At 40.2% G+C, this 23032-nt stretch overlaps 1 protein-coding gene across 1 annotated transcript in view; it reads right to left on the bottom strand.

Moving 5' to 3' along the window:
* Window positions 1–288: 288 nt before the first annotated feature.
* Window positions 289–23032, bottom strand: part of LOC141795517 (uncharacterized) — a 161148-nt gene continuing 138404 nt past the window's right edge. The window contains exons 40-51 of the mRNA XM_074676421.1: window positions 21901–21927; window positions 20785–20838; window positions 17818–17862; window positions 17452–17496; window positions 17292–17354; window positions 16828–16863; window positions 14194–14238; window positions 13655–13798; window positions 12654–12720; window positions 12433–12570; window positions 7699–7776; window positions 289–4548 (exon numbers count right to left, since the gene is read on the bottom strand). Coding sequence (XP_074532522.1) covers window positions 4448–4548; window positions 7699–7776; window positions 12433–12570; window positions 12654–12720; window positions 13655–13798; window positions 14194–14238; window positions 16828–16863; window positions 17292–17354; window positions 17452–17496; window positions 17818–17862; window positions 20785–20838; window positions 21901–21927 — 843 coding nt within the window. The 3' untranslated portion in view covers window positions 289–4447. The remainder of the gene's footprint in view (window positions 4549–7698; window positions 7777–12432; window positions 12571–12653; window positions 12721–13654; window positions 13799–14193; window positions 14239–16827; window positions 16864–17291; window positions 17355–17451; window positions 17497–17817; window positions 17863–20784; window positions 20839–21900; window positions 21928–23032) is intronic.

Below are 23032 nucleotides of genomic sequence, written 5' to 3'. Positions count from 1 at the left end.
GTGATCATCTCCCACAGTTTGAGAAGTGAATAAAAACACTAATGTTCAAGAATCGGCATCATCATGAGTGCAGCATCCGGACAGACATTATGTTTTACTGTACTCAAGCACAATTCTGGTCCCAATGGAAATACCGGCAAGGCAAACTTGTTCTTTATTGAAACTTCAGACATATCGCTGTTATTTTGCAAAAAAGTGTTCATGGAAACCCAGCTAGAGTTATTTCATTCTTCAGTCGTCTTTTGTAATTGTTAAGTTAAGTTGCATGTCGTCGACATAGCAGTGAATTCGGATGATGTAAATAGAAAAGACAGCAGGACCCAGAACTGAACCTTGTGGAACACCATGTGATAGTCTTAGTTCTCAAACACAAAACAAACCACTCTGGGCATAAAGCACTGAATAACATTTATTGCACACAAGTAAGGCAGGTGTCATTGGAGATTAAAGATGCGGAAAAGAAACGTGTAAGCTCTCATTCCTGGTGACCACACACACACGCACACACACACACTGGATCAGCCCTCACAATTAAAACATCACCACCTTTAGGATGACATGTTTTTAAATAGACACAAGATTTAAAATGCATTTTTCTTTCAGGAAAAGGCAACAGGCAGTGATGTGTTTTTTTATGTCCATGTGGTAAACCAAGGCTGAGGTAGATAATAAACAAAAACTCTCAGAAACACACATTAAAGTCACCCAGCACGACACAAGCTTATACCAGGGAGGAGAGGAGCGGCAGAGAGAGCAGCAGGCAAACATTTTTAATCCTAGGGACCACGCTGAGAGCCTTGTCCACGCTCTCCTCATTACAAGCTTATTTACAAGATTAGATTACATGTGGCAACAGGATCAGCTTACATTGCTGTTAAATAATGAGCAACAATGATGCTGATGATATTATAATAAGTGAATTTTGCCTTCCCAGAGATCCAAAGCTCCTGCCTACAGTGCCCCCTCCCTCTGAGCTTGTTTTTCTCCACTTTTTCTTACAATAAATGGATTTTAACTGAGAGAAATGGCACTTTTTAGGGAAGTGGGCTGTGACATCAGCACCCAATTTGTTCTCTCCTTAGTTATCATGTTTAGCTAAATGGAAGTAACAAAGCGGTGCACATTAATATCAACCAAATTTAAATCCAGCATTTGCAGAGTCGCTTTCATTGTGCATCAAAAAGTTAGGTCGCGTTAGTTTGCTGACACCGACTCATTTGAGTTTGGTCAAGGACGGCGTTATTGTCTCCAAGGGGAAGCCATTAAATGGAAAATGAAAATTAGTGCGATGAAAGGACAGAAGCCGGATGAAGGAGGGGATTTTATGAAGCCCATAACCCAAAGGAAGATTGTTTTCCATTCACACTACAGAGGGAGTAAACATGAGTCCAGCAGGGGGCTCTTTCAACTCACAAATGAAATTGCTCACACACGTTTGATTCATCCAAAGTCTGAGCAGAGATGAAAAAAACAAGCCAGCATGCTGGGAGAAATATAAAAATAAAAGATTCTGCAGCTTCAAAGTGAGATTTGAGTTCACATGTAGAAGAGACACATGATGATGAGAGGCATGGAGTTAAAAAAAAAAGTGTCAAGCAGATCTGAAAAGAAGAAAATCTGATAGAACAGAGTTATTAATGTCACAAAAAATCAGATACACCCACAAAAGTTCTCAAACATTGATCACAGCAGGAGATTTCAACTTAAATTAAAGCTTTTGAGTCAAACACTCACCGAGAAACTTTGAGGAAACACTGTAAGCCAGTTATATTTCTTTTCTTTATGCCAATACTCATTGTTAACTGTGTTTACAAAGTTCTGGGTAATTATTTTAAGAATTTTTCTTGAAAACCACAAACAGAGTATCTGATTTTTTCCTATATTTCAAAAGATATTTTCCTATTTCTGTTTTGAACTCAGTGTGGTACTGGTACTTTGACATTTTCCATCCCCCGTGAGTGAATCTGTGAATATCACATGACATGTTTTAAATAAAACTGACTCAAAAACTTCAGAAAAGAGTTGAAAACATTTATAAATGACATCAAAAGACTGAAAAGTAAATAAATAAAATCAAAACACAATCAAACCCATTTTAAGATTCTCCAAAAGCACCCAACAACACAAGACTGTACATAAAGATGGAGGACAAAACAACTCCTTGAAAGTGATGCCAAAATGTCTGGGGCTCCCCCTACTGGCTGGCTGCAGTAACTTAAACTCTATGATCAAAATCCACAACAAAAAAAGTAAAAAAAAAATAAAAAATAAATTCTGCCTTAAAAAAATCTTAATTTAAAGTTACATAAGCCAAATTCAACTCTAGCTCTAGATCCACAGGACGTCAGTGCCCACTGGTGGGTATTTTGGCATCACTTTTGTACAACAAAAGATCTGGAGGCACAATCTATCTTTATATACAGTCATTTATGATACACACAGTGCTGGTCATTGAGACGAAAACCAGGATGTAGATGTAAAACAACAGAAGAAAGAAAAAAGTTCAAGTACATGTCTGAGTTTATGTTGCACCAAATGAGAAGTTTTGAAGTGTAAAAGTCAGATTTCCCTTGAAGACAAAAATATACAAATAAACCAGAGGAATCATCATACACAACACCGTGTAAACATTGCAAATCTCAGACACACAAAATATAAACCCTTAAACATTTGCAGAAAAAACTGATTGATGGTTGTTTACAAAACAGAGAACCTTGATGTGCCATTACACTGACAACATGGTAGCTATTGCCAGGTCCCTTTATAAGCCCCATTAAACGGATAAAACCACTCATTATTTACAGAGCAAAGCGACGGTGAAGATTGATCTGAGGTCACGGCACACTCCTATTACAGAAATTATATTAAATTACATTCTTTATGTGGGAAATCTGCCCTTTGTGTAAATGTTTCATACGTAAAAAAAAGTGTTTTATGGCAAAATGTCTTCCTTGTTGGTACACTGGACTGTGCATAGGTAGAATCAGCATCCTATAAAAATGTCATGTTCAGGTCGCACTGGACCTTTCTCACCTTCTGAGGCTACTTGATGGGTAAACTAATTAAATTCGGCTCCTTTTGATTTATCAGTAATAACTTAATGAAGGATAAAACAGCTTTTTTGTGTTGGTATCTCAGTTAAAAAACATAATTTAAACTGGCAGAAAAGGACTGTTTTTGCTGGATGTGTTCACTGACTATGAAGCCAAAAGATTTAGAGGCCCCCCTGCTGGCTGTCTGCAGTATAGGTCATTAACACTGCCTCCACCACATTAACACAAGGGTAAACTACCGAATAAAATTAAACATCAAATGAATTCATCTGAAACATGACCCCTGTCGTACTTCATTCTCATTGTGCTGATTAATGTACAAGAGATTAATTTTCAAAGAGGTGTTAAATAGTTGAGGGATTCTTTGATTGACGGGCCCGTTGACCAATGCCTGCAGCATTCTGTCAGAGATTCCCAAAATAGAGGAGGAACAATAATCCAAAAACAAGAGCCTTTACTCAAGTGTAAGTGTCTGCTTCAAATTAACACGTGAATTTATTCACCTGTGTACTTTACACCCAAAGTTTTACAGGCAAATTACATGGCTCTGTGCAGGATTTGGCTTCACTAGCCCAATATGTCAGCACCTAAAGAGGCAGTCTTTTGGCTTCACATGTCAAAGTGAGCTGAAATGAAGACACATGATCCATTCTATGTACAGTCGATGCCAGTACCAACCCAGACAGTTTGTGAAAACTTAAAATTCTGTAGATTCTTAAAGGAAAAAGCCCTAAGCTCATGTTTGATGAGTGATATTGTCATTAAAAAATAATAATAAACTTTTTATCACTACATAATAAAGCTACATGTACTACTTTAATCATCATTACTGTTTAAATACATTCTCAAATAAATAATTTCAGTACCAGACACATCTGATTAACTTTGGTTTCAAAATAATGATTATTTCTCCACACCTTGACATAAAACGCTTACATTCAACTAATCTGTCCTTCACACACACAAACACACTCACCCACACTAAATGAGATGTAAATTCTGCAGCATGTCGTCTTCACTCATCTGAATCAGAACAGAAAAAGTGAATAAGCATGCCTGTTAAAGAGGCAAACAAAGAATTACGATGATGTTTTCAGACAGGACTGAAATGATGAAATAAAGTCATTTCATGGTCGTAAAGGACATAATGAGAGTTGACAAGGAATGCATTACATCACAGTAGGGGATGTGAAAACAACTTAAAACAGCATGGCGAAAAAAAAAAGGTTTCTATTGCATTCAAAACAAACACAACAATAAAACAATTAAAAAAAAACCTGACTGCATCCAAACGTTATCATAAAGTGAACAGGAGAGGTCAGTTTTGAGTCCGTCAGCACCAAGCTGCGAGCCGCATGGCTACCTCTGCATCAGCCAGGCTCACTCTGCTGGCTTCATAGGGGTGGGAGGAGACAGTCACGTGGGTCGCATGTCCCAGGAGGTCCTCTGGGCCCAGGGGAGCCAGGAGGACCGTGTGCTGGATTCCCAGGAGGACCTTAGAGAATAAGATATTATTAATTCCTGCTTCAGGCTGCACTTTATCAATGTTCAGCGGATACAATTCAGGCTGTAGTTTGGCAAGATGATAAAAAGGATACGAGATGCAAAAGTTTTCTAAGAAAAAAGTACAAAAGTACAAAAACAAGAACAACTGAACATCGACATCCAAGCTAGCTGGCACCAAGAGTAACTGTTCTGTTCGATGATACTTCTATAATTCAAAGATGAAAAATTTCTTTGTTTAAAGCTGCTGACTCTTAAGATCTTTAACAGAGGCGAACCTTTGCAGAGAAAGACAAAACCTTGGTGTTCAAAGGATCTGTAAGGACTATCTGTTTGAGGTTGATTGCAGTGACACCTGTGGCCAGAATTGGTATTGCTTTTCCAGGATAAATACTCTGTTTCCCATCAGCACCATCACCCACCAACTGTTTTCAATGCTTACATTTGTTTTGGTGAGCACACCTTTTTAACACTACTTGTCTTTGTTCAAGATAACTAAATACCAGGATGCAAAGCAAGAGGGTAATGTAACTATTTGGAGTTATGTGGTGTTATTGTTCAAAACAGCTTAGCCTGCGGTAAAGCCTGTGCTCTATCAGGCTCCTGATTAGCTTCTGCTCTTCTGTCCTTTTGATTTTTGAGTCCAGTTCCAGAGTCCAACATTACTTCAAAACAAATCCAAGAAATCCTTCCAGCAAATAAAGTGGACAGGTCTGTCTTCTCACTGCAAAACTTTGATGACTGGCATGGTGTCGTCACTTGAAATAAGTACTTTTGGTGCTGACCATCTAATTTCAAATTGTGGATTTTGAACAGGCAAATATACAAAAGTGAGACTATATCAAGATCATGTGGAAAGTCCTTAAAGCATCCTTCAATTCTGAGTCAGGATGAAAAATCCTCATTTCAACATCCACTATGGACTAAATTCAGCAACTTTACTGAAACTTGTTCTAGAAACTTAATAGCGATATATTTGCTTGTATAAGCGTCTGCTCATATCTTTTTTGTTCTTTTAGTCAATCCCCTCAGGCTCTCTGAACTTTATTGTGCATTACTTACCATCATTTACTTTTCACAAGCTAAACAACAGAAACAAGCTGTAGGCCATACAAGGTTTTATTATCAAATTCAGGATTAACTCCACAACAACAGATCATTCCTGAGCCTTTCTGACAGGATGGCTTTATTTTAATCTCAGACCTAGATGTCTTATTTACCACTAATGAACTTGATGAGAGCCTGGAGAACAAAAGTCGGCTTTTGAAGCTTTAGATGCTTTAGAGCGCAGAAATAAGGAGCAGTAGTTTACACTAAAGGAATCACAAGTACACAGCACCAACATCTATGTCCTGCTTAACTGCTCCCACCGACCATCCACATAGCTCTGCTTTTACACGCGAGGTAAAAACACCCCAGAGGTTTATAAAGTGACAGTCATAATCAGAGGTTTTTATTCCAAATCTCTCCATATGCGTGTCTGGGTGGCCACTTACAGCTGCTAGCCCCATGCTAATTAGCTCCAGCACTGAACTAACACCCTGCAGGCGGGCATGACTTAGCAACAACAACGTCAGACGTAATTACCGTCAGAGTCTGTCAGAGAGTCTGTTTGGAGAGGTGAGGGCAAAGACAGCAGATGGACAGGGTGCTCATTCTCACATGAGCCACATGAAATGATTTCCCTGAGATGTTTCTCTCTCTTGTGTGATGTGGTAGCTCTCGATGCTATGTTTGAAATGAATCATGTCCTTAATGATGTGTACATTAACATTTTCTGTAAAGTGCACAAATAAAACCAAAGTCCATCCAGTAAAGTTTCACCAAACTACAACTGGACTGTACACAGGCTAAAGCTCTGTATATTCAGCAGAAACTCAACAACTCTTACAGCTGCCATCTTTAAATGAAAGGATTTATCATAATGTGAAAATGTGAGAGTTTAAAAACACATTGGAGGACACGAGACCAGATTAAAGTTTTAAAATGGAGCAGAAAAGGCTAAATTGATCTGAAAAATCAGAAATATCTGGGGTTAAAAATGTTATTTGCAGGTCAAAATATTGTAGATATGAAAACAATTTTTATAAATTTGTTGCTAATTTGTTGCTAGGCGCCACCTTGTTGTGGCTGCCTGTTAAAGCAGATCTCCCTTCCTTGTCCACTGCTTGTGATTTTTTATCTATTTTTTCATCATCTCTGTATATTGAGTGGATCATTACTTTGTATGGTTCATTTGTTGGTCGTGGACACCAAACTGGTTTTGTCTTTAGTGACATTTTTACTACTTTTGCTTCTGTGTTTGTCTGGAGATCCTACGCAAGCGTGAAATCAGCTGTTAGCGGTCTGTAGCATGTCATTGCTAATTGGTGCAAGGCCTGATGTTTTCCCACAAGGTGAGGAGAAGGAGGTGAGGATGGCGAGCTGGTTCACAGGTGAGAGCTAAGAATTGAGGACATCAACCTGTCCTTCCATCCATCGCTATTGGGAACGTAAGATCTATCTCCAATAAGATGGACAAGCTAGCCGTGCTCACCCAGCTACAGATGAAATGCCAGAAGGCAGAGTAGCATCATGCTATTCACAGACATGGCTTACAGAGCTAACACTGGACATCAACGCCACCTGACCCTGTGGAGGTGGAGGCTGGCTGACTGGAGAATGATGGCTAAGCTGTCATCATCTATTTTCTTATGGGCCTTTTTTTACTTTCTATACACTTTCTTACTTTTGTTTTTTTTGATTAATGCTGTGACTCTTCCTCAATTTATGAATAAAGTTTTTTTCTATTCTATTCTCAAAAATCCAAATTCTGGTCCCACCCAAGGAATCCTGACATATTTTGCCTTTATTTCCCCCCAATGGAAAAAAATTTCTATTGTCAGGAACAGAGTTTGCTGATGTTTACACAGCATGCAACTGAAGCATGCTGCAGAAAACTGACCACGTATCATCTGGAATCAAGATACACCTGAGTGACAGTTGAGGTTTGATTTCATAAGTCTGTACTGATGACACACGTCTATTTATATCAATCATTCCAAGCTAAGTTTAGGCTACAAAACTTAGAAATGTTCATCCGACAGCTCAGCCCTCTGTTTGATTTCACATTAAATGATGTGTAGGAACTCTAAAATCTTACCTGGTGGCCCCATGGGTCCTGGATCTCCTGGTAAGCCCAGACCAAGCTGTCCTCTTTCTCCCTTCTGACCTCTGTATCCTGAGGACAGACACATCACTGTGGTTAAGAATGAATCTGCAGGGATTCAAGTCATTTCACGCTGTGTGTGCAGAACAGTTAGTGAGATTAGTGCCACAACATAAGGATACAACCTTTTTATCTGTGAAGATATTAAAGCACCGCAAAGTCAAGCATCACGTCTGCACGTATTTGAGAAGAGCAGCTTTTGTAGTTGACTTGGAAACAGACTACTCTGGATCTCGGTTATGATCCCAAACCTTTGAATAATAAAAGTACATGCCGACATCCTGTCAAAATAAAAAACCATCAAACAAGCCATCTGTGCGTTAGTGTTCCAGGAAGGAGGCGAAGCGGGCTTGTACAGCTTTCTGTCAACAATGAGGCCACGAGCATGTTTCTTTGAAGACATCAAAACCGAGTAAAGAGGTGTTTGTTCAATCAGGGGTCAGATATCTGGGCGACTAATGGAAGTCAGAGAGTGGGAACACGAGGTCTGATCAAAGGTTTGCTCATTCAGAGAAAACAATCAGATGCATCAGACGCAGAAAACAATCACAGAACTCAGAGATGAGACAAAGACAACGACATTATCTCTTGTAAGTGTTTGGTCCACTCTTTGAAAAGAGGTGATCGACTGCTGCATGCCAGTCAAATGAAAAGCAGGCAGAGCATGCTTCATCTGATGAGTGAAACAAAACCAAAGCATGTGCAACGATCTCACAAGTGTGTGTCCAAACATCGTATTCAAAGGCTGTCTCTCACTCCATGCACAGCCTGACAATCTTTAAAAAAAGAAATGGCAGCATACCAAGTAAGAGTCTGAGGCTCTGTGAAAATATTTCCCCATGAGGCACTTAAAGTAATGGAGTCTCAGGACCAGCGGTTGCATGGAGTGCATCAGAAACATTGACAGGAGAATCAAGCATTGCACCGCCTGGCCCAAAGGGGAAACGCTTCAACGCTTACATGTCAGTAAAAATCTCAGGAAGGGGGAAAAAAAGGTGCATGAATGCTCTAAAACTGAGGCTGAAAAAGGAGACGGGCTATCCACACATTGCTGCAATAATGAGACTTCTTTCAGCACTCACAGAGCCCGGGGCATTCATTCAGGGAGGAGACGTGTCACGCAGAAAAGAGCACTGTACCTTAAGCACAAAATACTGAATAGCAAACAGTGCAGAGAGCTTTGGTGGCACGTGGATTGATGCACTCTGATAAATCAAAAGAATGCCGTATTGTGCCTGCAGTAGGTTGAAAAGAAATAGTTTCTTGGGGCACTAATGGACAAATATGTTAATAAAAAATAAACCAGCCTCAGAGTTTTTCTCTCATGCTCTGATTGATTCCACTGCAGCCTTGCACCTGTTGTACAGCAGTAAATGAAAAGCAATATCTATTTGTGCATGCTGTGGCTTAGAAAAGAAACAAACACACCTTTCTTTGACCAGCTGCTCTATCAAAGAACAATTACTGTGAGAGGTTTACTGACAGTTTAACAGAGTACAGCACAAAGCAGCAGCCTTACAAATGTGGAGACACTTTGTTTCAGTCAGAATTAATAAAGGTACAGAATGCACTAGAATTAAAAATGCAGGTTAAAACAACACAATGTAGAACATGACTTACATCTGTGAGTATTTTCATTATAATCTCAAAAGTAAAAAGATGAACATAATGATAAATGAGCACTGGATTACAACAAAAGAGGACAAAAAAATAACAATCGCTTTCCAGTATGCGTCCTTTTGGGTGCTCTCATACAACTTGAGACTTTCACCAAACCATGAGAGACAAAAAAAAAAAAAAAAAAGAACGGTTATTTTTCTCCATAAACAATTCATCTTGGCATATTGGAGAAGAAGTCAAATTGGATATTCCAGAGGAGCACGGTCTCCAGCAGAGGATGACGAGAAATAATGAGGAAATATTACCCCAAACTCTCTCCCCAGCCGAGTGGAGGCAGAAGTCAACATAGAAAAAAATTAAGAAGTTGTTGAGCTTTTTGATTTATCAAGGGAAATAACTTTCCTCTGTGTGTTCAATAAATATTTATTGCAAAGCTGCATTAAGAATCAACTATAAAACACTCTTTTCAAGCATAAAAAAATACAACAAGCAAAACAAAGTGTAATGCAAATGGCATTAACACAGCACGAGTATTTATAGGCAGGTGGTTGCCTATTAACTCCATTATTCATGAGAGGAAGCAGCATTTTATATTATAGCAGTGGGTTAAATGGTCTTGAATAATGTGAGGTAGATACAAAGCTCAAAGAAGAAGGCAGATAACACTCCTCCTCTTCTAGTTCTGCTGCAGACTGAAAACAAATCTAAGCAAGTCTGAGGTAAAAAGCCTGACCAGCAAACCATTAGTGTAGTATGAGCAGTCAGTCCCACTCTGATAAAGAATGTCCACTCTCTTTTCCTGACTATGCTCCTTTTTGTACTTTAGAGGCTTTCTGTCCTGGAGTGAGGTATCAATACTGGGGCTCTTTCCTGTCCACATTGATATTACTTTCTCTTTTTCACAGCCAATTCTTCGTTTGTCTTCATATTTCCCAGAGAGCCGCTGTGCACGACACTCCTGGCCTTTCCTCTGCCTTCTGCCCCTCAGTCTGCATTGATATATGGGTGTAAGCAAGAGAAAAATACCCATGAATCCCTACAAAGTGCACATGTCAAGCTACATTAAAGCACTCTTCCCCTGCAATCCAGCCAACCTGCAGTGTTTCAGTTCACCTCAGTGCATGCAGAAACTTTGAAGGCTGTTCACTCTGCAGATCAGTTTAAACTCTGGCTGTTTCTATGAAGAAAATAAAAGCTGCTTCCTTCAAATACAGTACATGAGGAATTTACTAAAATCAGATTATGGCTGCTAATGGCAACAAGAATTGCACATCTTATGCCCCCGCTACCTGCTCGCTCTCAAGGCCTAAATCACAAAGCACACCGGACTAATGTTTTTTTCTTGACTTGCTCTCAACTGTCTGCTGCACATGGCTGCCCTGTGCACATAAGACTCATTTGCATATATGTCTTACATCTTTATTCTGTCTCTTTGGTGCTCCCTTAATAGCTGTACATGATTTAAAGCTGAGAATCCCTATTTTTCTCTCACTGGTGTTTTAGAAATCCCTTATTTTATCCTCAGTCTGACATTTTGGCTGCTGTCTCTTTAAGACTCCCTGCTGCATGGACTCCTGATTGGCCAGCTCTTTGGGAGGTGGTACTAAGAGCAGATCTTAAAGGGGTTGTGAGGAGTTTCTCAATGACCTTAATTAAGTGTCTCTTCTAGATATATGCCTGATTGTAATCCACACTTCAAAATGAGATTATCAGCACCAATATTACAAGTTACAGCTTATTTCAAGATGCTACTTTTCAGCTTCCCGATAGGGTTGAGCAAGACCGGATTGATTTACGGTATGTCCGAGTCGAGTTAAGTCCAAGTCAAGAGCAGAAAAAAACTAAACGTGGGGAGTGATACAGCCCGACCTAAAAGCTAAAAGGGCTAAACTGTGTGTGCTAATGTCCAGTCCAACCCATATGCAGCAGTTATTCTGCAGTGGTCTGTTCAAACTTGAGAGTCTATCAATAAAATGAAGAGTTAGGTTACATTAGCTCTGATTGGTAGATGACTGGCAGGACAAAGCCAACCCAAGGATTTAGTTACATTACATATTACAGACTTTTTTTAGAGCGCCAGGGTGTCAGCTGGGCTAAATATAGACAGCTACCAAACTGCGCACAAACTGACAGTGTATACTTATTGTCAAGTTAGCCTACAGATACGTCGGAGCACCTGGCTGCGGATGTTTCTACATGTAGTTGGTTACTACAACGTCTGCGTGATCTCACATTTTAAACTATATTGCTGTAACTGTGCTAAGTCTCTTACCTCAGCATTTATACAGTAAAAAGTTGTCTTGAACAAAGAAAATTTGTTTTGATCTGATCTCCATTTAATTCCAAAACAAACACACACCTCACTAAAAGTAATTTACCACAGTGTGCGGGGACTCCAGGCCAGAAGGTGGTGAGGAAGTCAAATTAAAACAGATCCTCCTCATAGCATCTTAAGCACCCCACCAACGTGTCATGAACAAGTTTACTGAACATGACAGCTGAATTGTGTGGAGTGATAATATAGTATTTTTTGTGAAATATTACAGTTACAGATTGTAAAATCTTCAACAAGTCTCTTGAAGATCTTGTGAAGATCTCATGAGAAGCTTGTGAAAGTCTCGTAGTCTTTTTAGACCAGTTTTGATCAGTTTTCAGACAGATTAAGAGATTTCTAGAACACATGAATATGTACAGGTTTGACAACCTACATGTTAAGCCTAAACATCCAGCATTGTTACTTAATGTTCATGTTTAAAAGAAAGGGAAAGACTTGTGCTTCCTCTTTAACATTTTGGGTATGCTTTGTGATTTGGACAGTATCTTTTCGTCTCATTTGCATAGATTTAATGGAGAGAAAAGTCATGCAATTCTTGTTCATCCGTCCCTATGTCTGGTCAGGTATATCTTCATAATAATCTCAGACTAAAAGTGGTTAATTATCTAATCTGTTTAAGCAATGAAAGGTTAAAGGTGTTATTTCTGATTAAGGTGTAGTTATTTTTCTCAGGTGGTGTGAACAGCCAGCAGTTCGGTTCTGTAGAGTCCTACCTTGAGAACCAGGAGGTCCGGGCTCTCCTGGAGGACCTGGTAACCCGTTTTGGCCAGGAGGTCCTGGAGGGCCTTGGATTTGTGGCGCTAAAATACCTGCGGGTGTCTTCTGTGGCATGGCGCTGCTTGACAGCCTCTCTGCAAGAGGTGTAAATACAAATGAGTGTTTACAACACACACAGGAAGAGAGTCATGTTTATTCCATTCAGAGCAAACTGTACCTTCAAAGACTCTCACAACTTCTCTTCTGATAATCATTTTGAGCTCCTCCATGAAGCTTGGATCCCCCTGTGTGTGATCAAGAAGACAAACTTCACTGAAACTCCAGAAACAAAGAAATCAATTAAGACACAACCGTTTGCCATCTCTCATCTCCTGAACAACGCTCACAGAGGAGATACAGTAGTTATCTCAGCACTGGAATCAAACAAGTGCCTGACATTTATTTAGACTCAAAGATCCACACAACAGTTTTATGGGAACCATCTGCGCTGAAAAACTGAGTAGAGAGAAGAGATTACAGCAAGAAGTCTACATTTTGAAATCCCACGTTGCATTTTAATACAACATCTGTGCCTTCAACAGAGACAGAAACAAAATGAATCCGGTCTGTGAATATTAAATGAGATGCTCTGACTCTGTAAGGAGACTTCCTGGTCCAATTCTATAACAAAACGCTCTGTACTTTGGAGGAGGACTGGAGCCTGTCACAGCATCTCTGGATGTAGGAAACAAAATCATATGTTTAAGAGGAGCGTATACTTTGTGTCTGCCTTCTCAGCCTTTCTCACAAACAGTGGTACAGCTCTCCAGGGCCTCGACAGGAACAACAGCAAACAGGAGTAGCCTTGAATTTTTGCATTCAACCTAGGTTTTCATCTCTGCTGTGGATGTTATATAACCGTGGTGACTACGTACAGTATTTGTACAACGCCTGTGACACACGGAGGTGTTTTCACTGCTCTGCACAGCTCCAGGCACACCCACATATCTGTCTTTCCCTCTGTCTCCATCTCTATCTCCCCCTCTGACCTTCTGCTGCTCCTGGATGAGGAGTAGGAAGCGCAGAGCAGAAAGAGCTCAGCAACCTCCCTTGCAAAGCCTTGTTTGATGTTTCATGCAGAAATCTGAAGCTGCACCAGTTTCCACGCAGAAGACTGAACTAGTTACACAAGCTTAGTGAGGAAAAATGGTCTGATTGAGGTTTTCTTTGCTAACTTACCAAGAGGTTTGAACTCCCCAGCAGACCTGGAGGGCCAGGATCACCTTTTTGGCCTTCTGGTCCAACTGGTCCGATAGGGCCGGGATCTCCAGCACGACCTCTCTCGCCTTGAACGCCTCTTTCACCAGGAATTCCTGGATCACCCTGCGGTGAAGAAGAAACAAAAGCTTATTTCTCTATTTCCTGCCTCCTCTCCTTCCTCGCTCTTACTTAACACACTGGGCATCCTGAGCTATTTCTGCTAATGTGTCCAGTCAGTCACCTGTCTTGTGGTTCTGTTAGCAACTATTACACTAAAAGCCTCATTTTGCATCCTCTATTTGCAACAGATTACAGCAGAAGTGTGACAGAGCGCTTTAATTTTTTCTAGAGAACACAATGGGAAACTGCAGCGAGTGTTAAATGCCTTTATCTGGTGCTTGTGTGCTCATGGGGATTAGTCATATTTGTACTGAAGTGAAGACTTTCATTACCATTCATCAAAAGCCTTTTTCTGTGCATTACAGTCAGTAAAAAACAGCTCAGATGAGGTTACTCACGCGCTCTCCTTTGGATCCTCTGTCGCCTGTTCTACCTGTAGCTCCCTGAGAAATAAAGGCAGAAAATACTTGTGAATACAAAAAGAAAGGTTGGAGATTTAGATAAGTGTAAGAAAAAGACAACCAAAAGAACAGATTTCTGTAATTTGAATCCTCATTTTGCTCAAAGATACACCACTGAACACAATCTTGAGTCCAGGGGAAATTAGAGGATTTCTCATTTGGGACTTGTGGATTATAAGCAGTTTGTAAGTGGAGCTTCAAAATGCAAAAATTAGACTCAGGAGCAAGAGACAAAAAAAGAGAGTGGGTAATCTATTGGGGTAATGATCTCAGCTAAAAAAACAAGCAAAACAGGAATAAAAGTGCAAGAAAAGGACACAGTAGTGAAGAGCTCCACCGTTCTTGTTAATCGACAAAAAAACATTTCCGGCATGCTCGGTGCAAATGTTTCTAGAGGGAACATTGCTCCATGTAGTGAAAGAAGGATTCATGTTGGGCATCGACCGTCTTGAACTGGCATTTTTTTTGTAAACCTCCCTTTCCATTAATCCCCAAATGTTCACAACTGGATCTAGATCAGGGGAACATGCAGGACCAAGTCATTACCACACAGATAAGGGAGGCCCGCTGCAGAGCCGGCCGCCGTTTGATGCCCCTGCGCAACATGTAGCTCTATTGTTCCACCAAAGGAAACCTCAGATGATGATGGAGCCTCCTCCACTGTTTCAGGAAACACTTTCAGTGGGATCTCCTTGTCATGCCAGTATCATTGGAAGCCATCAGGACTAATAAAACTTTACTTCACCTTTCAGTGTCTCATGTTGCTCTCTTGCAAAGTCCAGTTTGTGCTGTGCGAGGAAACCTGTTTTGCTCTCAGAGCTCTTCTCTCTCAGATACTGTCCTATGGTCACTGGGCTTAAGCCAGCAGGATTGAGAATTGAAGGCCATTACAGATTACTTTTTTAACCCAGCACTTGAATTTTTAGTCCCAAGCCCTCAGGATCTTTTAAGAAGTCTAAAAAGACTGTCTTACTGCACCCAACCTTGGCAGGGATGGCGTTAACTGTGCAGCTCATCAATCCTTCCACACTCAAAGACAAAAAGCCTTTTTGCCTCAGGAGGTTATAAAAAAACAAACAGATTTTTGCACAGATTTTGACTTTTTAAGGCCATGGATTTCAACTTTTGATCAGCTGATGAACAGCCTGTTACCTCCCACTGTTTTGTCTCTTGCTCCCATTTATTCTAGTATTGTAAAGCTCTTCTTACACCGTGCTTTCAATCTACCAGCTTCAAGTGTGAATTCTGTGAGTGAAAGTTCTGAGAGTACGTGCAGAACTTTCTGCCCCATTGCCTTAAGAGAAACAACATAGGAGCCAGCTTTTCCTGAATTACTTGACTTTGAGAAATGTCCACTTTTCAGATGACTGTGCATTGATTGATTCTCACTCAGCTCAGGTGTATTGGTTGCATAATACGTCCCTGAATAGTGTTTCACCTTCTGCAATGTCACGGCTTCTCTGCATCACTCCTGCCTTCGCCTAAGAAAACTCCTGCCTTCCCAGCAGCTGTCTCTGTCTGTGCGGAGGAGCTGGGAGAGAAAATACCTGTCTCCTGCTTCATGTCACAACATTTTGTGCCTTCCAATCCCTCCCTGTCACTCCTCATTGCTTCCTTTTACTGTGCACGCAGCAATTCCTCTGGGAGCATCTTTGTATCAATTTCCCGCTGGATTACAGGAGCCATGCAAAAGACAATCTGGCATGATGTGGTTTTAAAACGGGCATCTCTTTGTGATGCCTTTCTCCCCTGCCTGCTTTAATCTGAGGCACTCTGTATTCCCCAACGCCTGATGGGAGGCTTAAATCTATCATCTTGGCCACTGAAATGTGCTTCCCTGAGCATTATATTAAACCTCAAAGCTGCGTGTGAGGAGTCTGGGAGACGGAGTAGAGTCTCCTGCTAGATGGCACTGTTGCCCCACTAAAAATCCAGACGTGAAGGCAGAAAACACAAGAATAGAAATGTAGAAAGGCTGAATGCAATGCTGAAATTCTAGTGGATGAATATTAACTAATAATATTAATAAAAGAGTAAACTGTAGGGGCTGTCATTAAGGTGTTAGGCAACCCAAATTTTGTAAATCAGAGAGCAAAACAGTAATGCTCCTGTCACAGCGATCTGGTATTAGACTGTATAATGTGGCAGATCTGCTCTGCATGCTGTGAGCCAAATGTGTGTGAAGAGAATGGTGTTTAATGTATTTGATCAGTCACCTAAAAGCAAGCTTTGGTGCAGTGTTTGTGCTCATTCTGAGACAGGTTCATCAGGCGGGAAAATGCATATTTAATGTAAATGTCTACTGCCCTCTATTACAAACATTTTATCATAGCCAGAGAGCATTAACTGTATAATTAGGGAGGAAAGACTAAAAGTCAACAAAGCCTTAAATCTGCAGGATTTCATTTAGTTTTATCGTTAAAATCTCAAATATGCAAATAGGCTTAATGCACTCAGGACGCTGTAGCTGGAGGGAGGGGATAAAAATCTGCTGTGCCATCTTTCTGCAGCTCGGCTGATGTAAAGCACTTTCCTCTATAAGGGGATTTGCGGCGTGTTCGCACCACTCACCTTGTACCCTGGAGTTCCATCCTTTCCTGGTCGCCCCTGCTCAAGAAGTGCAGCACAAACAAAGACATTTCGTATCAGCTCCACCTTCGATTGGATCAGCACTGTTGCACTCCTAGTAATCTCCACAGTTAATGAGATATCTCAACCGAGGGATAATGATCCTGATTGCTGTGCGAACACTGTTCCATTGTGCACTTACAGGGAAAATTACAGAAACCATCTCTGATGGTAATTACATAGAGGAATGTAATCATCAACAGGACAAGCGAGCGCTATCATACTTCGTACATACTGTCCATGAATCATCTTCCTTTATTTTCCTACAAACGTGTAAAGGGTCTATGAATAAACACGCGAATGAAAAAGAGCAGTGTGTGTTTTGAGATGTTTCTCCAGCATGGACATTACTGAGAGGTGCAACATGTAGACGTGATTATATACAGGTGAGTATGTAGCATTCTTACAGCAACACCCTGGGGTCCCTCGGGCCCAGGGAATCCTGTCTCTCCAAGCGGTCCCCTCTCACCCTGTCAGAGAACAGAGACAGCCGATGTGTCAGTCGACAGTGACAAAGGAATGACACGTGGATTGACAGCTCAAAGAGAGTTAGAGGCTGCTGCTCACCGGCTCTCCTGGGATCCCGAGCTCTCCACGAGCGCCGGGCTTCCCCTGTCAATCATAAACACAGGGAGAGAACAGAGCGTGTTTGACAGGTCCTCAATGGAGTCATATCTACTGCACCTTCTGCAGCCTCCTGTTTATAACACAGCAGCCAGCTTACTATAGCTGCACAGCAAATCAACAGAGAGGAGCATGGGTTCAAATCCAGGTTCTTTATGAAAGCAGCGCTGTGGGACTTCTGTTTGTAAAGCTGCTTTTCAGAGATCTTTATGAAACATCATCGACTTGATGCTGGCAGCAGACTTTAATAAGACAGATGATTGATCGGGGAGGAGAGAAAATTAATGGAAAGAAAAAAATCTCACTTACCGTAGGACCTGGTGGCCCAGGTGGACCGGGCAGACCAATATCACCCTGAGGGAAACATCGCAGACATGTCAGAAACGACGTACATATTAAAAACATGGACACATACATCACTGTCATTCCAGTGAACACACAGATAGCAACATATGAAGCTACCTAAACCTGGGTGTAAAGAACATTCCAGGCCCCTCACTGTTCCTTCTCAGAAAAATCAGGATGATAAACAACTTCCATATAAACTTACGTTTTCTTCATGTTTTAACGGCAAATACTTTGCATATGTCACATCCCTGACAGTATTTCCCTTAAGGATAAATTATCCTGGGTGTCACAGAAACTGAAAAGTTCCACCTTTTAACGCATGAGCGCACACACAGTATAAATATTTAAGTATTCCAAAAACAGTCAATTTCTGGGAACTTTTCCCCATATTTAAAAACAGGTAGCTGTGAAAAAGTCACTTGTGAGGCCCAATTTTTGAGGAAAATGTGTCAAATAGCAACAGGAGGCAATTAGCTAACTGTTGCATGAAACTGCTGACTTAATATTGAAACTTCGACCTGAATTTTCTTTTGGAGAATGAGAAACACAAAGCAAAACAACAAGATCAGAAAGAATAGCAAACTGGTTTCTCTGAACTGTAAAATCCTGTTTTCAGCACTCAGGGCCTGACTGACAAAACCTTGGTTCTTGTGCATCCTCTAAATGTGTATGAATGAGACAAGGAGATCTCGGCTAAAGTCACGATGCACACACATAGAGTTCAATGCACCAAAACTGAACTGCAAAAAAAGGTACTTATTTCTGGTTTATTTGAGGTACAATAAAGTCTCCCCATAAAAAAACTTCCATCAAATTTACAATCATCAAACCAAGAGCCAATTTTTTCTTAGTCAGAGTCAAACTTTTACAATTCAAAAATTTAAATGCAAGCATGTTTTTTGTCTTCTTTTTGGTAAAAGAATGAAAGAAATGGCGCCTGAGTTTTTGGTAATAACCATCCAATGTAGTGATATATATGTACTAGTTCAGTTTCCTGTATCACAAAATTGTTCTTATTAACAAAAAAGTATGATGAGCAAATTGTTCTTATCCTATCAAATGATTTTTTAGGTAATTTAGTAATAAGTTTTTGCTTTAAATATCTTTAAATACGTTTTTTGACTGGCTCATATTCTGTCTAATGGCACAATTTTGACTAAAAATGAGACATACACTCACACACAGTGTTGGAAAAAAAATTCTTTTTAGGCTTATTTAATCCAAATTCATCTGACAAGACCAGAAACTGAATTTTCGCTAAGGAAAAACGTAGGTTTAAAAGATATAAAGCCAACTAATTTGGTTGGAGATTCTTGCAAGAGGAACCTTTATATATGTTTAATATTACAGCACAGCAAAATCTTAATCTAACCAAGCGTTTATGTCTTATTTCTAGTAAAAAAAAACTATAACAGACTTAATATGAGCCACATTCACCTGACAAGTCCAGGAAAATGTAAATAAGGTCATTTCCAAAGAGAAAACAATGAAATTAAATTCAGGAAAGGGAAGCTTACAAACTCAACTTTTCTGACAGTGTTCCCCCGTCTATGGCACAGACTCTTTAAACAGGGACATTTATATGTGTTTAGGCTTACAGCACTGAAAAAACTGAGATCTAGCAAGTTTACGTGTCTTGTTTTTTTACTAAAATATGGTCCATTATTCTCAACATGAGCCATATTCACTTGACAAGTCTAGAAAAAAATTCTTATTTCAAGATATTTTAAGAGAAAAAAAAGTTGCCTTAAGGCATAATTATCTTTTACAATCCTGAAAAAAATGAGACATAATTTTCTGTACTTGTTGGGAGAATGTGGCTCATATTAAGACTCATAATATTTTTTTCTACTGAAAAGATACGTTTTTGCAGTGTACCATCATCCGCTGGGAGTTTGTGGTTACTCTGTCACACTTCTGATGCAGGATGTCACATTCAAACTTTTCAATGATCATGACAACATGGGTATTATTTCTAGACAAGGTGCTCTTCTTCTTCACTCACTGTAGGGAGGAAGCTTGGTTGTGAGCTGAGAAATGTACTTCATTCTGGCTCACAGCAGAGAGTGGAGATGCTCACAGGTGCTAAGATGATTTTTTTTAAGGAAGGGACTTTCAGTAAAAACCAACTACGTCTGCTTCCAATGTTGCATTTGTTTTATTTTTTTTTTGGTGCTTACATGTAAGGAAATAAGGATGCATATTGAATAAGACAAGTTTGTAAAAGAGGAATCAGTCCATAAATTCAAAAGTCACTGAAGAATTAAGCTGACATGATTTGAATGGGCCGCTGCCATATGGTGATAAACTGTGTGCGTGATATTTAATAATCTAGTTCAAGCTACTTTTTAGGGCTTTTTAGGCCATTTTTCTGGTCTTCCCAGGTGAATGTGGTTTTTTAAAGCCTAACGAGACACTTTTTGCAAGGAATGAGACATAACATTTGCTTACATTTTAGTTTTTGCAAAGTTGTGGGTGTGAATGTTCCTCCTGCATGGGTCAGCGAATCCAGTCAAAAAGTTAAGTTAGTCAGCTCTACATCTCATTCCTGAAACAAATAATATTGTTTTCCACTGCGATAATAAAGTTTGATAACCAATGCAGACTTCTATAATGCCAGTGTGATAAAATGTCCTGAGAGGAGGACAGCGAGTCTGCTTTCTTATTTCAAGACCTGAGGGTTTTTCATTTCTCACATTATCATATTCTGTGATTAAGTCCTTCTCTAAATCCTTCCTATGGATGCAGGATGTTTTTGTTATTGTTGTATTCAAACTCTGCTTTTGGCTGAAGACTGTGTTTTAATCTTATAAACAATAAACCAAGAAAACATGTAAATGTGAAAAAGAGGAATCACCATCTGTCTGTTTGTAATCCAGGGAGGTCAGAGTAGATGTGATGCTTTGCTGTGATGCAACACTTGCTTACCTTGGCACCGGGTAGACCTTCAAGCCCGGGTAATCCCATGGCCCCTGGATCACCCTGTAAGAGAAAAACACACACAAAGGTTTGTTTATTCTGTTATTTTGCTTTCAAAAGTGATGCTATTTTTGTCTAAGTCTTAAATCTAAAGCAGAAGGTAAAAGGTATCATTTTAAAGCCGTCTGTAAAACCAGCACGTAAACAAACAAATATAGATCAAAGCTGAGAGAAGGTGAGTAAATCAAATTCAGGAGCCAACATTTTAAACTTTTCTTCTCTGTAGTGCTTCATGTGTCAATATGATCATGCTTCAAAGACACTTGAGTCTGAGTGTATGAATATTAAATGCTCTATGACACACGCTGTCACACACACATTTGGAAATCATGATCAGACCTGCTTTTGGCACTAAAAATAGATCCTCATTCCCAGAGCTGGAGCAAGTGATGGCCTCTTTCTACCTCATCTTGTTCAAGCTGCCATGAAAAAACACCATCACTGAACAGGAAGGCACCTCGCTCTGACATAGACGGATTGTGCAGGTAATTGTCACACATGTAGATTGTCATGAATAAGCGAGCGCGGGCAAGGGGAGAGAGGGGCCAGCCGGAGGATCAGCTGTGAGACGGATTGGGGCAATTCCAGCACAGCACTGGAGCCGCTCTCACTATTTATTAAAATGTCAAATTAACATCCTGGTGAAAAATCACTGTGCCACAAAACAATAAAAAATGCAATTGGCCCAGTGAGAATAAAGCGTTCACGTTGACGGCAGATGTGTCGGATTGTTTTCAGGCCTCGGGACGCAGGCGGTGTCATGGCATTTTGAGGAGCAGAGTGAGTTCATAGGTTCCCACTGGCAAGACAATATGGTACAACGCTTTCACATTTGCAGGAGACGTGATCATTTTTTTTTCTTTCTGTGTTGGGGTTCTACTGAGAGTGGTTAAGTGCTTCGGCTTGAGGCTGTATTGACTTTTGTTGTAGAGAAACCACAGAGACAATGATAGAAAGCAACTTGCAGCTTTGCTTTTCTATTTTCTCTTCTAGTTTCTGGGCAGCACGCAGAAATAGACAAATATTTCATAACAGTACAATCCAAAATGAAATGCTTCAACTCACTGAAGGTCCGTCGTCTCCTTTGGGACCCTGTGTGGAGAGAAAGAAGGACAAATTACTCCCTTGAATGTGACAAGTGCTACCTTACAAATCTTAACAATAGTCCAAAATGACAAGAAGCACCTCTCTGTTATTGGTATTGAAAATCATGATGGCTTTGCTCTCCTTGCTATATCTGTCTGTATTTCTGTCATCCTTCTACTGTGCGAGTTTCAGACAGATCTTATATTCCTACATGCTTTAAAGCCCCTGGAAATCTGGCTTGAAATGGTGAAAGTGGATGTATAATATCTAAGCTGACAGTCTCTTTAGGCATCCACAAACATCTGAGTGAAAATAAACTCTGCACATATAAGAGTTGAGGAATAAAAAATCTTGTTTTGCTGGTGAGCCAAATTCCCAGAGTGTGTGGGCGTTGCCGATCACATTTTAATTGACGTCTTCAAAGCTCAGCTGCGAGGCAATTGGGCACGGGGACAATAAAGAGAAGAGCAACAATGAGCCGTATACTTAAGTTTCTGAGTAAGGCTTGGAGGAGGAAGCAGACGCCCAGCCTTGAAATCCAGTAACTTCACACATTAACGTAGAGTATAAACTTATTGCTATCAATATCATCAGCTATTTACAGACTGATACGTCAATGTTGGATATCTACGCCCCTCGTACGCCTTGACTGCAACGTGTAAAGCCTGGGGGAGTGACATCAATGCTGTGTGTGTGCGTGTCTCTGTGTCTCAATGTGTTAATATGGAGACAAAGTGATGTTGTGTTTGGCTATGACATTGTTGCAGGATTGTACTGTGTCAGGGGCTTTAATTAGAAGTTAGCAAACACATTGAACATACACACAGATGGCTCTATGAGTTGAGGAAGCTGGGACTGAAACAACTTTTCTAAATCGATATTCAACAACAGTTGACACAAATAGATCTTTAACACAGTGAACCACAGAAAGGTTGTTGAAAATAACAACATCAGTGCAATGGATCAAAGCTGCTAATAAAACCAAGAGCTTTAATTCAACTTCCTGTTATCTGCGTTGTTTTAAAAGCCAGTTCACAAAACATGTTGCAAAAATCATATCTAATCACAAATAGGTTGACAAACGTTTTTCCCCCAGTAACAGATTCTTTTT

Source organism: Halichoeres trimaculatus, unplaced genomic scaffold (assembly GCF_033239565.1).
Source record: "Halichoeres trimaculatus isolate MK-OKI-2021-1 unplaced genomic scaffold, fHalTri1.1 fHalTri1_scaffold_8, whole genome shotgun sequence".
In the NCBI taxonomy this organism is placed as follows: domain Eukaryota; kingdom Metazoa; phylum Chordata; class Actinopteri; order Labriformes; family Labridae; genus Halichoeres; species Halichoeres trimaculatus.
Note: the sequence above shows the minus strand (reverse complement) of the source record. Positions and strands in the feature narration are given on the sequence as shown.